We start from the raw sequence: 16,315 nt of genomic DNA, 5'->3' as shown, positions 1-16,315 counted from the left end.
TAGGTTAGTTACAATTAGCTGCCAATTTTTGTATGAAATTTGAAAAAGCTAGTGATGTGGCAGTGAACACGAATATATCGGTACAATCACTAATAACATAACACACCGGCACATTTAGCGTAACTTAAGAAAAGGGTGGTTACAAGATAATTACGTTTATTTTTCATGAAAATGTTATCAGATACAACGTACCAAATTAATATGTCCATGGTTTAATATTAAATTTGTTGTATGATTTTGCTTATTTTTATTAAAAGCATGGAAATTTAAAAATATGCAATTAGCTGATATGAACAGTTTCACAAAAAAAAGATCCAAAATTGGTAATATTGTTAAATTTTGTTCTTCTTACCCACGACGGACCGGGTGTACATTATTTTGGGGTACAAAGATTCCGCTAATTGTGCCGGTATGTATACATATTTATCCGCCTTTTTATTTGTATCCGCGTATCTTTTATTGCCTTTTCACTTACTTAGTTCTGCTGTAACAGGTTTTTTTGTAGAAATAAGCAGGGCCTGCTGTGTCGTTTTTCTACATGTAGTTTTTGTTCATAAGTTTATTGTGTACAACGAATGGTTAAATAAATAAATAAGTATCGCCTGTTTGCTATTTTCTATGTTTCTACCGCTTAATGATCGAATGGAATTTGATGAAACTAGGCACTATACTTACTTGATTCATACAACTGGTTTTTAATATATTATAAAAAATATTTTTTTAGATGTCAACAGGTAAAAAAAAAGCAAAATATTCTCTTAATGACTTAATGGAAGCAATCGAAAATGTACAAAACAAAAAAATGAACAGCTATCAAGCTTCAGAAAGATATAATATACCAAGATCAACTATAATTCACCGTGTATACGGAACGCGTGGTGCCAAAAAAACGACGCCTGGCAGGCCTACTGAATTATCTACAGCTTGGGAAAGCAGAGTGGCTGCTCTTATTCACGAAATGGAAAAGTGTGAGTTTCCGCTTACATCAAAGGAGATTAAACAATTAATATGTGCTTATATACAAAGGAACGGACTCATAACTCGTTTCAAAGATGATTACCCTGGCAAAGAATGGTTTCGGGGTTTTAAAAGGCGACACAGATTAAGTGTCAAAAAACCACAGTCCGTAGAGGTTGCCAGGAAAAAAGCCTGCAATCCTTTCACTGTTAACAATTATTTTGATTTGTTGGAGCGCATAATGAAGGAACTGGAACTAGAAGACAAACCCCAACATATATATAACTTAGATGAGACCAGCTTCTGCAACGACCCCACCAAGACTAAAGTTGTTGGCCTGAAGGGGTACCCTTCTACTAGAACAACTGCGTCCCCTGGAAGGAATAACACCACTGTACTGTTAGCTTCAAATGCGCTCGGTAAAAAGATCCCTCCCTTGATAGTATTTCAGGGGAAACAACTAGGGTCGAATTGCTTTTTCGAAAACGAAAATGTTAATACAGCGTATGTTGGAAGCCGTAAGGGGTGGATGGAAACCAAAATATTCGAAAATTATATCGCAAAGGTTTTCATACCAGCAATTGGACCGGAAAGGCCAGTCTTATTAATATTTGATGGCCATTCAACACATGTAGACTTGAGTGTTATAGAACTTCTAATGGCCAACCAGATAACAGTTCTTAAACTGCCGGCTCACTCATCCCATATTCTGCAACCATTAGACTGCAGCACAATGAAACCTATGAAAGACAACTGGGACAGTGAATTGGTAAAATGGCAAAGACTCCATGTGGGTGCAAAGCTTCCAAAACCAGAATTTGCCAGGATCATAACTAAGATATGGAATGATTTGAACCCAGTTATCATTCAAAATGGCTTTAGAAAATCTGGTATATATCCGTTGAATCGTGATACAATTCCAAAAGAAAAGTTTGACAAGCTTTCATGGTCAAAATGGGAAGAACATATTCGCCAACAAAATGAACAGTCTCATAGCGTTGCCAATAATAATGCTGAAGAAGGAAGGAAGGTAGAAAATGGCACTCAGGAAGATAAAAGTCAGGACAGAAATGAAGTTCCAACACTCACGAGTATGTGCACGAGCATGTGGCTTGAGATCCTTAATCGTGGGAAGAAAGAAATAGATCTACCCAAACGCGTGAAAGACCCTAAAACGTTTTTAATTTCACTTTCTAAAAATACCAATTCCAATATTACCAACAGTGGCTCTGGTAACGTCAAAATATTGAGCAATATCGAACTCACTTCAACTAGCTATCAAAAACAGAAAGATGAACATGTTTCATTTGAAGAACTTCTTTTGGAGACCATTTCACGTAGTGACATACCTAAAACTTCAAGAAAACGCGTTAGTCAAGAAGCAGAGATATTAACTTACAAAGAAGCTATTGATCGTATGAAAAAAAAGAAAGATGAAAAAGAAAAGGCGGAAGAAATTAAAAGACTCAATAAACTTAAAAGAGTAAACAACAAAAAGAAAAACGAGAAAAAGAAACAGAAAAAGTTGATTGACAAAAAAAGCAAATCTAAAAAAAGAAAGAATTTGGAATCGGACAGTGAAAGCGATTGTTCATACACACCGATGGATGATTCTGATGATGAAGATTTAGCTGCCTTTGCTCAAAGATTGTTGTGTGATGAGAGCTTTGACGAAGATTTGCAAGAGCCATTACTATCAACTACTAACGAAAATTTAGAGAAGAAACCTAAACTAAAAAGCGAAAGAGTAAATAAAAGACGAAAACAAATATCCGGAGAAAAGGATGTCAATATAAACGTAAGTCGTATTTTAGGTAAAAAAAAATAATTACCTACTTCTCTTCATATTTCATAAATGTTAGTAAAATAAAATAGGATAAGTACTTTATAACCTTAAATATATAATAATTATAAATATGTAGTAAAAAAAGTAATTTATGTATTTAATTTATTTTAGTTATTTGATATACAACTTACATGGTTGTTTAAAAATTTTCAGAAGGAAGTGAATTTTACCAAAAAACTATCTACTTTGGAAGATGCTTGTGAAGAAGAATTGCAAGAACCGCTACAATCTACATCGAAAGAAGAAGAGAAAGATACACGTAAAATGAAAAAAGAAAGAGTGAACAAAAGAACTAATAACAATAGGATGGTGGAATCATTAAGAGGGAAGGAAGTAAGTATATTTAAGTTATATACACAATAAAATAGGATAAGTACTTACTGTATAACGTTAAATATATATTATTATAAATATGTGATGATATAAATGTAATTTATATATTTATTTTATATTACTTATTCATTATATAACTTATAGGGTTGTTTAAATATTAAACTAAATTTTCAGAAGGAAGTGAATTTTACCAAAAAACGATCTACTTTGAACGACGCTTGTGAAGTAGAGTTGCAAGAACCGCTACAATCTACATCGAAAGAAGAAGAGAAAGATACACGTAAAATGAAAAAAGAAAGAGTGAACAAAAGAACTAATAACAATAGGATGGTGGAATCATTAAGAGGGAAGGAAGTAAGTATATTTAAGTTATATACACAATAAAATAGGATAAGTACTTACTGTATAACGTTAAATATATATTATTATAAATATGTGATGATATAAATGTAATTTATATATTTATTTTATATTACTTATTCATTATATAACTTATAGGGTTGTTTAAATATTAAACTAAATTTTCAGAAAGAAGTGAATTTTACCAAAAAACGATCTACTTTGAACGACGCTTGTGAAGTAGAGTTGCAAGAACCGCTACAATCTACATCGAAAGAAGAAAAAGATATGCTTAAAATGAAAGAAGAAAGAGTAACGAAAAGATCTATTAACAACAGGATGGTGGAATCACTAAGAGGGAAGGAAGTAAGTATATAAGTTATATATACAAAAAATGCATACTTATATAAGATCGGTTAGCAAGTTTTTTTTTTTCAGAACGATATGCCGAATTCCTCCGAAGTAAATAACGATCTCAACGAGGGAGACTTTATTCTTGCTGCATTTCAGTCGATCAAAGGCAAAAGAACCTACAAATACGTTTGCCTTATTGATCAAATCAACCAAGAAAAAATTGTAGTAAAAGGACTCAAATCTTATAAAAATAACAGAGAATTTAGGTTAGTTGAAGATGATATTTCAATTATAGAAAAAAAAGATGTGATCTCACGTTTACCAAAACCTGTGTTAAATGAACAAAGAGACACTGTGATATTTCCTTATAAGGTAGAGATATTTGAATGTAAGTAAACAAGTTACCCTTTCTGAGAGAATGGACATTTGGGAAATGTAAACAATTATTCATATAGTATTAAGTACAAAAACGTTATTTAATTTAAGTGTTAAAACTAATTTCATGTTACTAATAGAAGCTTATAAACGTAATAAATTACGTTACGTTACGATTTTTCATATTAATTAGTATGGTATTCAGTACAAAAACTTTATTTAATTTAAGTATATACCAAAAGACTTATTTCTTGTTAGTTACTAGTAAATAGTTTCAAAATATAACTAAAAAAGACTGTATAAATAAACATAAAATATTTTATTATTATGATTAATAAAAATAAGCTAGACAAAATAGTTTAAGTATGCATAAAAAACTTTTTTCTTGGCATTAATTAAAGCTAGGAAACGTAACTTTGCAACCTTACTAATTAGTAAATAGTTTGATAAAAGTTAAAAAAGGCTGTTTGATTAAGTTACTTATTTAGATTAATAAAGATAAAGCTAGATAAAATAGTTTAAGTATGCATAAAATACTTATTTCTTGTCATTAGTTGAAGCTAGGAAACGTAACTACGTAACATTACTAATTATTTAGTAGTCTGATAAAAGTAAAAAGGCTGTTTGATTAAGCATAAGTAAACTATTTTATGATGATTAATAAAAATATAGCTATTATTTTTTAGTCTGTTTAACAACTAAAAAACATTGCATAAAAAATATATGATTTTAAAAATAACAGTTTATCCCTGAGTTTTATTTCTGCTACCATGGTCTTCTTGGCGTGTCGATGGCAGACACTACATGACTGTCGATAAAATTGCGGTAAGGTTCCCATCACTATTTTTGAGAAATTAGTTGCAATTACCAGACCCACGGCAAAAAAGTATGTTTATGCGAAATTGGTCGTAGTTACAAGGAGATATGTGTCACAATCCTATGAAGATTCTCTTAGTCTTTGTGTTTAAAATACACACATAGACAATACACATAGAAAAATGTGGAGATAAAACGATTAGTTGCAATTACTGGTCAGGAGGGGTAATTGCAACTATTGCTGCCTTTGTCAGAACTATTGGCAATAGCTCTTTATTCTTCAGAGTTTTTCTTTGTTATGACAGTAGAATAAAATCTACATAAAATTTGACTTATGCATAATTTTACAGAAAAACATATTTCCCTATATATATATAGAATTATCAGATGATGAAGTTATGACTTCAATATTTTTAGTTGCAATTACAAGACCCCACCTTACCTGTTATATTAAAATAAGCAATCTTCAAAAAAAGGCGTACAAACCTAGTTAAAATGTACATAATTATATCTTAACTTTAACAAAAGGGCCGACACAGACGGACTGCAACTTGTATTGGAACTGCACACCAACTGCAACGTCCGCGTGCAGTTCCCATACAAGTTGCAGTCGGGTTGCAGTATGTCTGTACCGGCCCTAACAGTCAATCTGTATTAAAATATAGAAAACTGACTATAGCATGAAAATGTTTTCAACAATACTAATAATAAAAGCTATTCAAGTTCCAATGCCTGCTGCGACCGGTTCATGGGTGTCTATATTGTTGCGCCTGTGAACGGGTTCCAGCAGGCGTTCTACATGACATTAAAACTCTCCGAAGGGCCTCTATGTGTTGGATCTATATACCCACGCAAGCCTATCAAAAGACCGGGATTTACAGGCCCGTGAAGTCCAAAAAAGCTATTCAAATATCTAACTAAAACCTAAACGACGAATCTTGTTCGTTTGCTAAAAGTAGAAGTAACCTGACTGAAACAGTAATTCTAGCCGAATCTCTTCTTCTTTGGACCGAAGAGCCTATGATGACATCTGAGAAGCGAAAGTGTCATCAGCCTGCTACATAATATTGAGATGATGGCCGCCATTTATTTTACACCGTAATTTGGCACAATAGTTACTGAAAAGGAAAACCAATCGTATGACATGGGTATCGGTAGTAGTTTAGTTAATCCCTTGGTTTCTGTGAATGTTTCTCATTTCCTGTTTCCAATAAATACCTAAGCTTTTGAGCGCTTCTGTAACTTGTAACAAAACATTGCTGGCGGGGTGACAATATCCTCATTTTGGATATAAAATGAAAGCCAAGGGTCGCAATAAATAATCAATATAATTAATTTGATCCAACAAGTACAATAATAATCAAGACAACATTCTCGCTCGAAGTCAAGTACAAAAGTGTGGCGCGCCGGTCTTCTCCCTTCCATTGCAACTCGGTGGCGTGAGAACCCCGTCGGCCCCACCTGGTCGCTCGGATGTGACGTCAATCGACGTCACCAAGTGCTGTCATCTCTCGGCGACAACATCCGGCCCTCCTACGTACGCATTACGTCCCGAATGCGTTCAAGTCTGATGCATATGCTGCGAAGAAAATAACAAATTAGTATTCATCATCCTCATACTTGCAAGGTTTTACCTCTTTCAAAGAGTGAGGTATGCCACCGTGTCCTAGCTATTCCGTCATCGGCTAGCTTTGACACCCACACGCTCACTCTTCTAATGTGTGCTCAGGAGTCTATTATTCCTTCATCGGTCAATAAACTCAAGCACACACATTAAAAATAACACTTATCATGTACGCATCATGCACGATATTGTATTCACAGTTTTATTAGCTTTATTGTTCCATCAGCGGCCAATCTCATGCTAATCTTCACTGTTACATACACATATTCGTAGCATTATGCATTAGACACGATTTATGTTTTTATAATTAGATAACCAATAGAATAATTACTGCAATATGTAATGATGTCCAATATTTGTAAACTATATTTCATGTAATAAAAATTATTTAAAAGAACATGTTATTTGTTTTTATTACCATTTTCATGATAAATACAAAGCATACCTGACAACATCCGGTTTACACATCCGGGGTGCCCTCGTCGACCTGTGCGTCAGCGATACGAACCCAGGGCTTCATATTCTCTGTACACGTAACGCCCTCGTATCGCCGTGCGGTCCTCTCAGCGCCTCGCATGTCTGCCACTTTGTACCGGTCGTGACCTAGTACCTCTACAACTTGGAATGGTCCCTTGTAAATAGGAAGTAATTTCGTACTCTGTCCGTCATTGCTTTGACTAGGTATCTTAATAACAACTAGCTCTCCTACGGCATATACTCGGGCTTCTTTTCTTTTCGCGTCAAATAATTGTTTTTGTTTTTCTGCAGCAATTTTTATGTTTTCGTCTACTTTCTTTCTTAAGGCCGTTACATCTACTGTTTGCTCAATATCGTCAACCAGGTTGTCGAAATCAGTTTGCAATCGATATCCAAAAAATACCTCACTCGGGACAGCGGCGGTAGACTTATTAATAGTGGAATTGATACCTTGTTGGATGTCAGTAACGTGAGTGTCCCATTTATTGTTGTCGGTATCTGCTCCTTTACTCCGCAAAGCCTCCAAAATTGTAAGATTGTACCTTTCGACCTGTCCATTCGAACGTGGCATCGCTGTAGCTATGACATGTTGCCTAATCTTACCCTCAATACAAAAATCACGAAACAACTTGGAGGTAAACGCACTTCCAGCGTCACATATAATTCTCTTGGGGTTTCCAAATACTTTAAAAATCTTCTTTAATTCGTTTATGACACATTTACTTTTAGTGTTTTGTACCGGGGCTATAAATACAAACTTGGTAAACGAATCGACAATAACTAATAAGTAGGTATTCTTTTGTGTTGTTTTAACAAAGGGCCCCAAGTGGTCTATATGTAACGTATGGAACGGCCTAGCATATTTAGGTATCGGATACAATTTACCAGCCTTTTTCCCGTGAACATTTTTACCATATATACAGTTTACACAATTATTTACATACTTCGTTACAATTTTCTTCATATGAGAGAACCAATATTTGCTCTTTATGCGTTCAATCGTCTTATCCACAGCAAAGTGCCCTATATCATCGTGATTAGCCCTTATTACCTGCCATATACATTGTTTGGGTACTACCCATCTCCTACCATACTCAGTTCTACGATACACTTTATTCCCTAGCAATTCATAGCAGTTAAAAATTTGCTTATGCGACTCGGCCTCGCCTGACGCTAAAATATCTTTAATTGAACATAAACTAGGGTCTTGCAACTGTACTGATAATAGCCAATCAGACTCCAACACATTAATTGCCATCACACTTTCATTAACAGGGGCAGCGAAGTTACCGACTGGATTTCTGCTTAACGCGTCTACGTGTTGCATTTGATTCCCCGGCCTATGCACAATATCAAAATTAAATTCCTGTGTTTGTAACACCCACCTACCTATGCGTGAATTTATTTCCTGTTTCATAATAGTATACCTTACCGCATTGCAATCAGTCACGATTTTAAATTGATTTCCCAACAAATAATGCCTAAACTTCTTTAAACTCACAACAATCGCTAAAAACTCGAGTTCAAACGAGTGGTATTTTTTTTCTTCGTCCGTTGTCTGTCGACTATAGAAATAAATTGGTTTTTCACCATCTTTAGTAACCTGTACCACAATACATCCGATGCCATCACGTGACGCATCTGTATATAAAATAATCGGTAATTTGGGGTCAAATATAGTAAGCAGCGCGTTTGTTAATAGTTCATGTTTCAATGTGTTTACAGCTTTATTTTGCTCATCGCCCCATTCCCATGTGATACCCTTTTTCAACAGTTTCGTCAAAGGACTACATAAAACTGCACAGTTTTTTACAAATTTTCGAAAAAAATTTACTAACCCTAGAAATTGCCTAACTTGATGCACGTTTTCTGGTATTGGGTAATCTTTGATTGCTGACAATTTTTTTGTGCCTGGTCGAACTCCCTCTCCCGAAATATCATAGCCAAGAAAGTTTATCTTGTTTTGGAAAAAATTGCATTTATCTAAATTAATTGTTAATCCATTATCTTGTAAAATACTCAAAACGGACTCCAGACATTGTATGTTTTCCTCTAGTGTCTCCGTCGCTATTAATAAATCGTCCATGAAACATATAACCCGTCCAAATCTAAGTTTACCCAATACCGTGTCCATCAACCTCTGAAAAACTGCAGGCCCATTACAAACCCCGAACGGCATCCTTAAAAATTCATATTTGGAATCACATGTAATGAATGCAAATTTAGGAATAGAATCATATTTAATTTTAATTTGATAATATCCAGACTTCAAATCTAATGACGTGAAATATTTACAACCGCGCATTCTGTCTATCAAATCTTCTACAATTGGCATCGGATATTTTTCCTTTACAGTTATCTTATTTAATTGTCTATAGTCGACACACAATCGTTTTTGACCGTTAGGTTTATCAACTAATAACACCGGGCTCGCGTACGGTGAATTGCTCTCGCGTATAATATTATTTTTCAATAAATCGTCAACTATTTCCCGTGTAGCTTTCTTTTCCGATTCCGACATACGATATGGTCGCTGACACACGGGCTTATTCGTGGTAACTTCAATATCAAGCTCAACGCATGATGTTTTCCCCAAATTGGATAAGTCAGTTGCTACACATTTCGGATATTTTGTAAAAAGATCATTTATAATTTCAATATGCTCAGCATTATCGGCTTTGAACATCGATGTTTCAATCAAACAGATTTGTTCTTTTGTTATTGGTTGGAACATCAATGTATTGCCCACTCGAGTATACATAATATTCTCATTTTCAGTAAAATTTCTACCTATTAGCGTGTCACATCCAGATAGCTCATTTATAACATAAAAATCTACCTCTAACTGCACCTTATCCAATTTGAGCATCACTGACACCACTTCCGTCACCTCACTGCATATCTCTTTTTTATACCCGGTGAGCGTAACCGGTCCGTCTAACCGCCGCGGAACTAAATTCAACTTAGCAACTAAATTTGATTCCATTAACGAGCATGCGCTACCCATATCAATAAAAGCTTGATGTTTACAATCGTTTAAATACACCTCTTTGTAAAATTTCTCTTTAGTGTTAGATGTACTAATAAACTTCACTTCAGCAGACTTTTCGGTCTTTGTTTTCGGTTTAGATCTACATGCCGCTTCTAAATGTCCCGTTTTCTGACAAAAGTTACATTTCAAGGAGTCTTTTTGATTACAATCAATCTTTTTGTGCCCCACTTCACCACAAGAAAAACAAGTAATTTTGGTTTGCGAATGCTCGTTACTAAACGAGCCCTGATTACTGGCTTGGTCTGTTTTTCTAAAAACAGACCCACTATTGTTAGACCGAGAAGTTTGCTGTTTAGACGGAACATTGATTGCATTATTTTTATTTAACAATTTCGTTTCTACCGTCGTATATATTTTGCCATGTAAAAATGAAGCTAATTCATCACAATATTGGAAATTACCAGCTTCAGCCGCTGTACAAATATTTTTATCGCCAATAGTCCCTACTATAATTGAAATCACATCTTTCTCTTTAAATGATAGTCGCAACCGATCAATCTTACTTTTTTGTTGGAAGTAGAACTCGTACAACGACTGCCCTTCGGTGGGTTTAGCACTCATTAAATCCGATAACAACGTATGCATATTTCGATTTATTTGGAAAGTGTCTAACATTTCATTGCGCCAATCTTTCCAGTCCCAAGAAGTCCAACACGTACGATTTTTTTGTAACGAATCATACCATGTTTTCGCAGTATTTCGTAACTTTTGTAACGCCTGATATTTAATTACTTTATCTGACCATCCGAAAGCCCGAGCATTAGCATCCACAACATTGAGCCACATAGATACATCGTCAATCAAAGGATCAAACTCAGGAATCACTGAAGATAATAATGCATTCTGACTCACGGTCTCGGAGCGCTTACGACTTCGCTTGTTTTTCCGCCGCCGTCGCCTGCTGTCTCCAGAGCTGCTGCTACTTGATGATGACGACGAACTGCTTCGAGACGTGCCTGACTCCGAGGTCGAACTGTCTTTGTATCTACGCTTTTTATGAGAATTTTTATTTTTACTTCTACTTTTACGACTTATTTCTTTACTTTTTCTTTTTGGCGCCATGGCGCGGTTCGAGCACTTCTGATATAAAATGAAAGCCAAGGGTCGCAATAAATAATCAATATAATTAATTTGATCCAACAAGTACAATAATAATCAAGACAACATTCTCGCTCGAAGTCAAGTACAAAAGTGTGGCGCGCCGGTCTTCTCCCTTCCATTGCAACTCGGTGGCGTGAGAACCCCGTCGGCCCCACCTGGTCGCTCGGATGTGACGTCAATCGACGTCACCAAGTGCTGTCATCTCTCGGCGACAACATGGATTTCACGGGCCTAAAAATCCCGGTATTTTGATAGGCTTGCATGGAGATATAGATCCAACACGTAGAGGCCCTTTATGGTAACATTCCATTTCTAACCGCAGCTGCACTACCGGTACTGAACGCGTCGCTGTCATTGTCAATTTCCATAGTAAAATGAATAGTAATGCAGCTGTCGTTGGAAATGGACTGTCACCTTTAGAGAGAAGCCTGGAACCCGTTCACGGGCGCATCAATAAACACCCATGAACCGGATTACACTAAAGGGTCTTCTGTAAATCGGGCTTTTGTTTTAGTTTAGTAAAGTGTACTTTAATTTACCCGTTCTATTCAATTTAGTTCTTTATGTAGAGTGTTTTACAATTTGCGGTTTAAACTCATCAGGGTATGCCAACTATTGGATTTATCGCCGTAATGATAATAAAGAAAAAAGCGGCCAAATGCGAGTCGGACTCGCCCATGAAGGGTTCCGTAACAGCAAGTAACATAATAAAATTGGGGTTTACGGTTTATGACGTATTAAAAAAAACAACTTACCAAATCTTGTTCAAACCAATTTTCGGTGGAAGTTTGCATGGTAATGTATATCATCATATTTTTTTTAGGTTTATCATTCTGTTATTTTAGAAGTTACAGGGGGGGGGGGGGGATACACATTTTACCACTTTAGAAGTGTCTCTCGCGCAAACTATTCAGTTTAGAAGAAAATGATATTAGAAACCTCAATATCATTTTTGAAGACCTATCCAAAGATACCCCACACGTATGGGTTTGATGAAAAAAAACAAAATTTGGGTTTCAGTCCTATGTATGGGGAACCCTAAAAATTTATTGTTTTTTTCTATTTTTGTATGAAAATCTTAATGCGGTTCACAGAATACATCTACTCACCAAGTTTCAACAGTATAGTGCTTATACTTTCGGAAAAAAGTGGCTGTGACATACGGACGGACAGACAGACAGACAGACAGACAGACATGACGAATCTATAAGGGTTCCGTTTTTTTGCCATTTGGCTACGGAACCCTAAAAACAGTAGTAAGAAATATGATGATGCCACTTATGTTATACCGTCATATTGCATTGTCACCCTACTTACAAATGCATGCAAAATTTCAGCTTGATCGGAAACCGGGAAGTGGATATAATTTAACTTGCAAGATTTGACCCGTACAAACATAGTTATAAAGGTACCTTGCAAGTTAAATAAAAGCTTGTAATATCAATTGACTCTTACTTGTCACTGGTTCCCGCTATTTTGAATAGTTATAAAAAGTTGGTAACGCAGCACATGCAGGCAGTTCCAGTACGGACAAGTTATAGTGAAACACTGATTTAAACTTTCACGATTATTTAACATTTTGAAACTACACAACGGGACTTAATCGCGTATTTAAGTTTTAAGATTTACCTCCGACGTTTCGAGTACGGCGTTGTCCCCGTGGTCTCGGAGAAGACTGGCTTACGTTGACACCAACATCTGCAAACCACGCAAAACGCAAAACGTTCAAACTGATAAACAAGACCAAGTGCGGGTAGTTCGAAAAACTCGCGCGGCTAGAAGATGTTGATGTCAACTTAAGCCAGTCTTCTCCGAGACCACGGGGACAACGCCGTCCTCTAAACGTCGGAGGTAAATCTTAAAACTTAAATACGCGATTAAGTCCCGTTGTGTAGTTTCAAAAAGTTATAGTGAAGATGTCATGGAATATTTATTGTAAATTGGTTGTTTATTAGTATGTTTGAAACAGACGAATACAGTTAAAATATTCAAGTATTAGTTTTCATCATTAAACCGTATTTCCAATTGTAGGTATTATTTTGTACAGTCAAGTCATTAATATACAAAATGTTACTCAATCTCGTCGGTTAAATTCTCAGCATTTCTCTCAATACACCGGCAGTGTAAATAAATCACTGTCAAAACCAACCTCAACAGGACAGGTTTATTACGATGGCGATAGTAAAAATGTTTACACGGACAGGAAATTAAATTTTAGTAAAGCCGGGCCAGGTGTAATGTATAATGTATATGTATTGTGTAAAAATATGGATGAATTGAAGGCAATCAATAGAACGTAAATATATGTACATATTAGTTCCGAAATACTCGTCGTAAATTTAAGAGTTAGACTCTTGTCGGTGTAGCTCTCTCCATTTGACTCTATCCAGGGCCTCCTCCTTGGTTTACTTATACGACATTACAGCTACCTTTTCTTTTTGATTTGTGTTATGTAGCTTATCCTCGGCCTTCCTCTTCCTCTCTTGCCTGCAATCTTTCCTTCTATTATGTTTCATTCTATTGTGTTCCGAAATACTACCTACCATATTTTTCTCACTTTCTTTTTGCGAGATAGCCTGAGGCTAAGTCTTAAATCAGTTTACTTACAGACTTATAAATTAATTATTAAAAAAGGCCATAGTGTAAAAAGTGTCAAACGAACACTTTAATAATTTCTTTTTTTTTAAGTTTTAGTTTAAATTATATTGTTTTCACTTTACTGAGACGACGAAGTTTTGCAATTTACTTTTCGCTTAGCCCTAGGACGTAATAAATTGCTGAACTCACAGTTCATCCTGAGATAACTTGGCAAAGCATCCAGTTTGTATACGTAGTAGGAACACAGTTTTCATTTCAGTTTATATCCGTGTTTATGCCAACTTTCCTCTTAGGTCATAAAAATTAAAATGCATCAATGTCAATGCCATGTTAGCTGAATGTGTAAGTTACACATTACTTGTTTACCTTAATATACAGATAAAGCTAAATAAAATATAGTATTTAATTCAAAATATATTTATTTCAGAAATTAATATTACAGGAGATTTATAATAAATAAATTTAACCATATATCTTTAACATTTTTACACGGGCTGTGAGCCCTATTTCCTAGAACCCGTTTGGATAGCACCCCATTACGCGTTGTTCCTTACCTGTCCCTGAATAAAGCAGACGTAAGGGATATGATTTATTTCCGACATTTCAATCTTTGTATGTAGACTACAGTCGCTGGGGAAAAGTTGTGAAAAATGTACTCTCCTATTGTGTAAAATATGGTGAAATTTGTCTGATGTTCTAAGCTGATAATAGGGCATATATTTAATTTAAAATGTTTGTACAGTTTAAGTTTTAATACATAGTATCTTTATTTTTAAACAACGACATTGACGGAATAATGAATAACTGTTTTGTTATTTCAGTTTTTAAAATTTATGGTGCGGAATACAGAAATATACAACATTAATATACAACGCCACTATTGTAATAACGATTGTCTATAAAAACAAGATAATTATACAGTGGAATTACTAAAATAAATTAATAACTAGCTTAAATCTCAAATAGGCCCTCGAGTCATTGTACCAAGGATGCTGGCGGCATTTCCTCGCTGTATCGCAATACGGATACGTTGTGCGAGGTAGCCGCCAGCTCTTCGGTCACCCGTTGTTGTTATTGTCTATAATAATTTTATTGCATGTACGAAATAAGGTACTCAAAACCATCAGGTTGAAAAACGCAACCCACAGAAATGATTGGACACATTTTATAACTCAAAAATTCAGGCGAGACTAATTTATGATATCATATTTATGATTTGCAAATACCGGCGAGTCACGTCTTTGTAAAACTCACGTAACTTAAAAAAAAGCCGACATGATTGCTTGAATGGATTATTTTTAGTTATTTAGACCAGGTACTTACCTAAAAATAATTAACAATCCTCCTGTCTTGGTCATGACTTATTCCATTTTTGACTGTAATTCTAACTGGAAAATTCTTCCGGTAATCATAACTAAATATCATTATAGGGCATGGAAGTATGAGCAAGGTAATTGAAACTCCCATGTAAACACCAAAAACACGTGTAGGTAGTGCATGATTATTTACCATCGTTTTTCTCGGAATTTTACGTATTTTGTCATACATGCTACTTTCAGTCAACCTCAGTACTTTTTGTACCGAGACCGGCTGAAATATCAAGACACGTTCGTACGTTTCCGTGAAAATACGGTGGAAAATAATTATGCACTACATTTTTAGACAAGATTTAAAAATATTACGGATCGATAAATTGATTCGTGCCTACGTTATGTCAATAAAATGATAGTGCAGGTTTCCTGAGCCGCGAGCAGTGTTCGTGATTGACGCCTTTGACGAGCCAAAATCGTTCATGACGTTGCAATCCTGTCGGGTCTCGTTTTTAATACTACGTGATTTTTCAGGTTTTGATACAGAGGAATTTGGAAAACTCGCGTTCAGAGAGACTCGTATTTACTACTCTGGGTTGTCAAGGCACCGACCGATCCACTAAATTTCACTAAAGGATGACTCACGTTAGACCGGGCCGTGTCCGGGCCGAAACTTCCGGCTCTTACATTTCTATGACATGACAGGCGATCACGTGATGCTTTCAATGCGCCCCTGACCCACCCCGGTCTAACGTGAGTCATCCTTAACTTAGCAATTTGTTCATTCAAAAATATTATTGAAGTTCTTTAAATCATAGCCAATTTATTTCGGAACTAAGTATATAGATCGAAGATAGCTCTTTGAAAATTCTGAAGTCTGATGACTAGGTTCTATTACTTATTTTGTGCTGATGATTTCAAATGCGTCTGGATTTTTTTCTTAAAAGTTGCCAACCCCACAAGTTTTTCTAGGATTAAAATCTTTATACTTACATAGTGGCTTCTACTCCTAATTACTTCTCGTAGAACTTAATAAAAGTTTGTGAGATAAGGGCGGACGACGGACCAGCATCTAATAGAACTTCGTGACCGGATACGGATCTTAATGTGAAAGTCGCAGTTGAAGTGGAGAA

General features: G+C 35.5%; 1 protein-coding gene across 1 annotated transcript; it reads left to right on the top strand.

Annotated features, from left to right (window-relative positions):
• Positions 1-958: 958 nt before the first annotated feature.
• On the top strand, positions 959-4,908 carry LOC134678106 (uncharacterized). The gene is made up of 5 exons (XM_063536558.1): positions 959-2,755; positions 2,957-3,136; positions 3,311-3,490; positions 3,665-3,841; positions 3,914-4,908. The coding sequence occupies exons 1-5, from the start codon at positions 959-961 to the stop codon at positions 4,223-4,225; spliced, it is 2,646 nt and encodes an 881-aa protein (XP_063392628.1). The 3' UTR covers positions 4,226-4,908.
• The last annotated feature ends 11,407 nt before the right edge of the window (positions 4,909-16,315 follow it).

The sequence above is a fragment of the Cydia fagiglandana genome, chromosome 2, assembly GCF_963556715.1.
Source record: "Cydia fagiglandana chromosome 2, ilCydFagi1.1, whole genome shotgun sequence".
NCBI classification, from domain to species: domain Eukaryota; kingdom Metazoa; phylum Arthropoda; class Insecta; order Lepidoptera; family Tortricidae; genus Cydia; species Cydia fagiglandana.
This window is presented reverse-complemented; position numbering and strand designations above follow the sequence as displayed.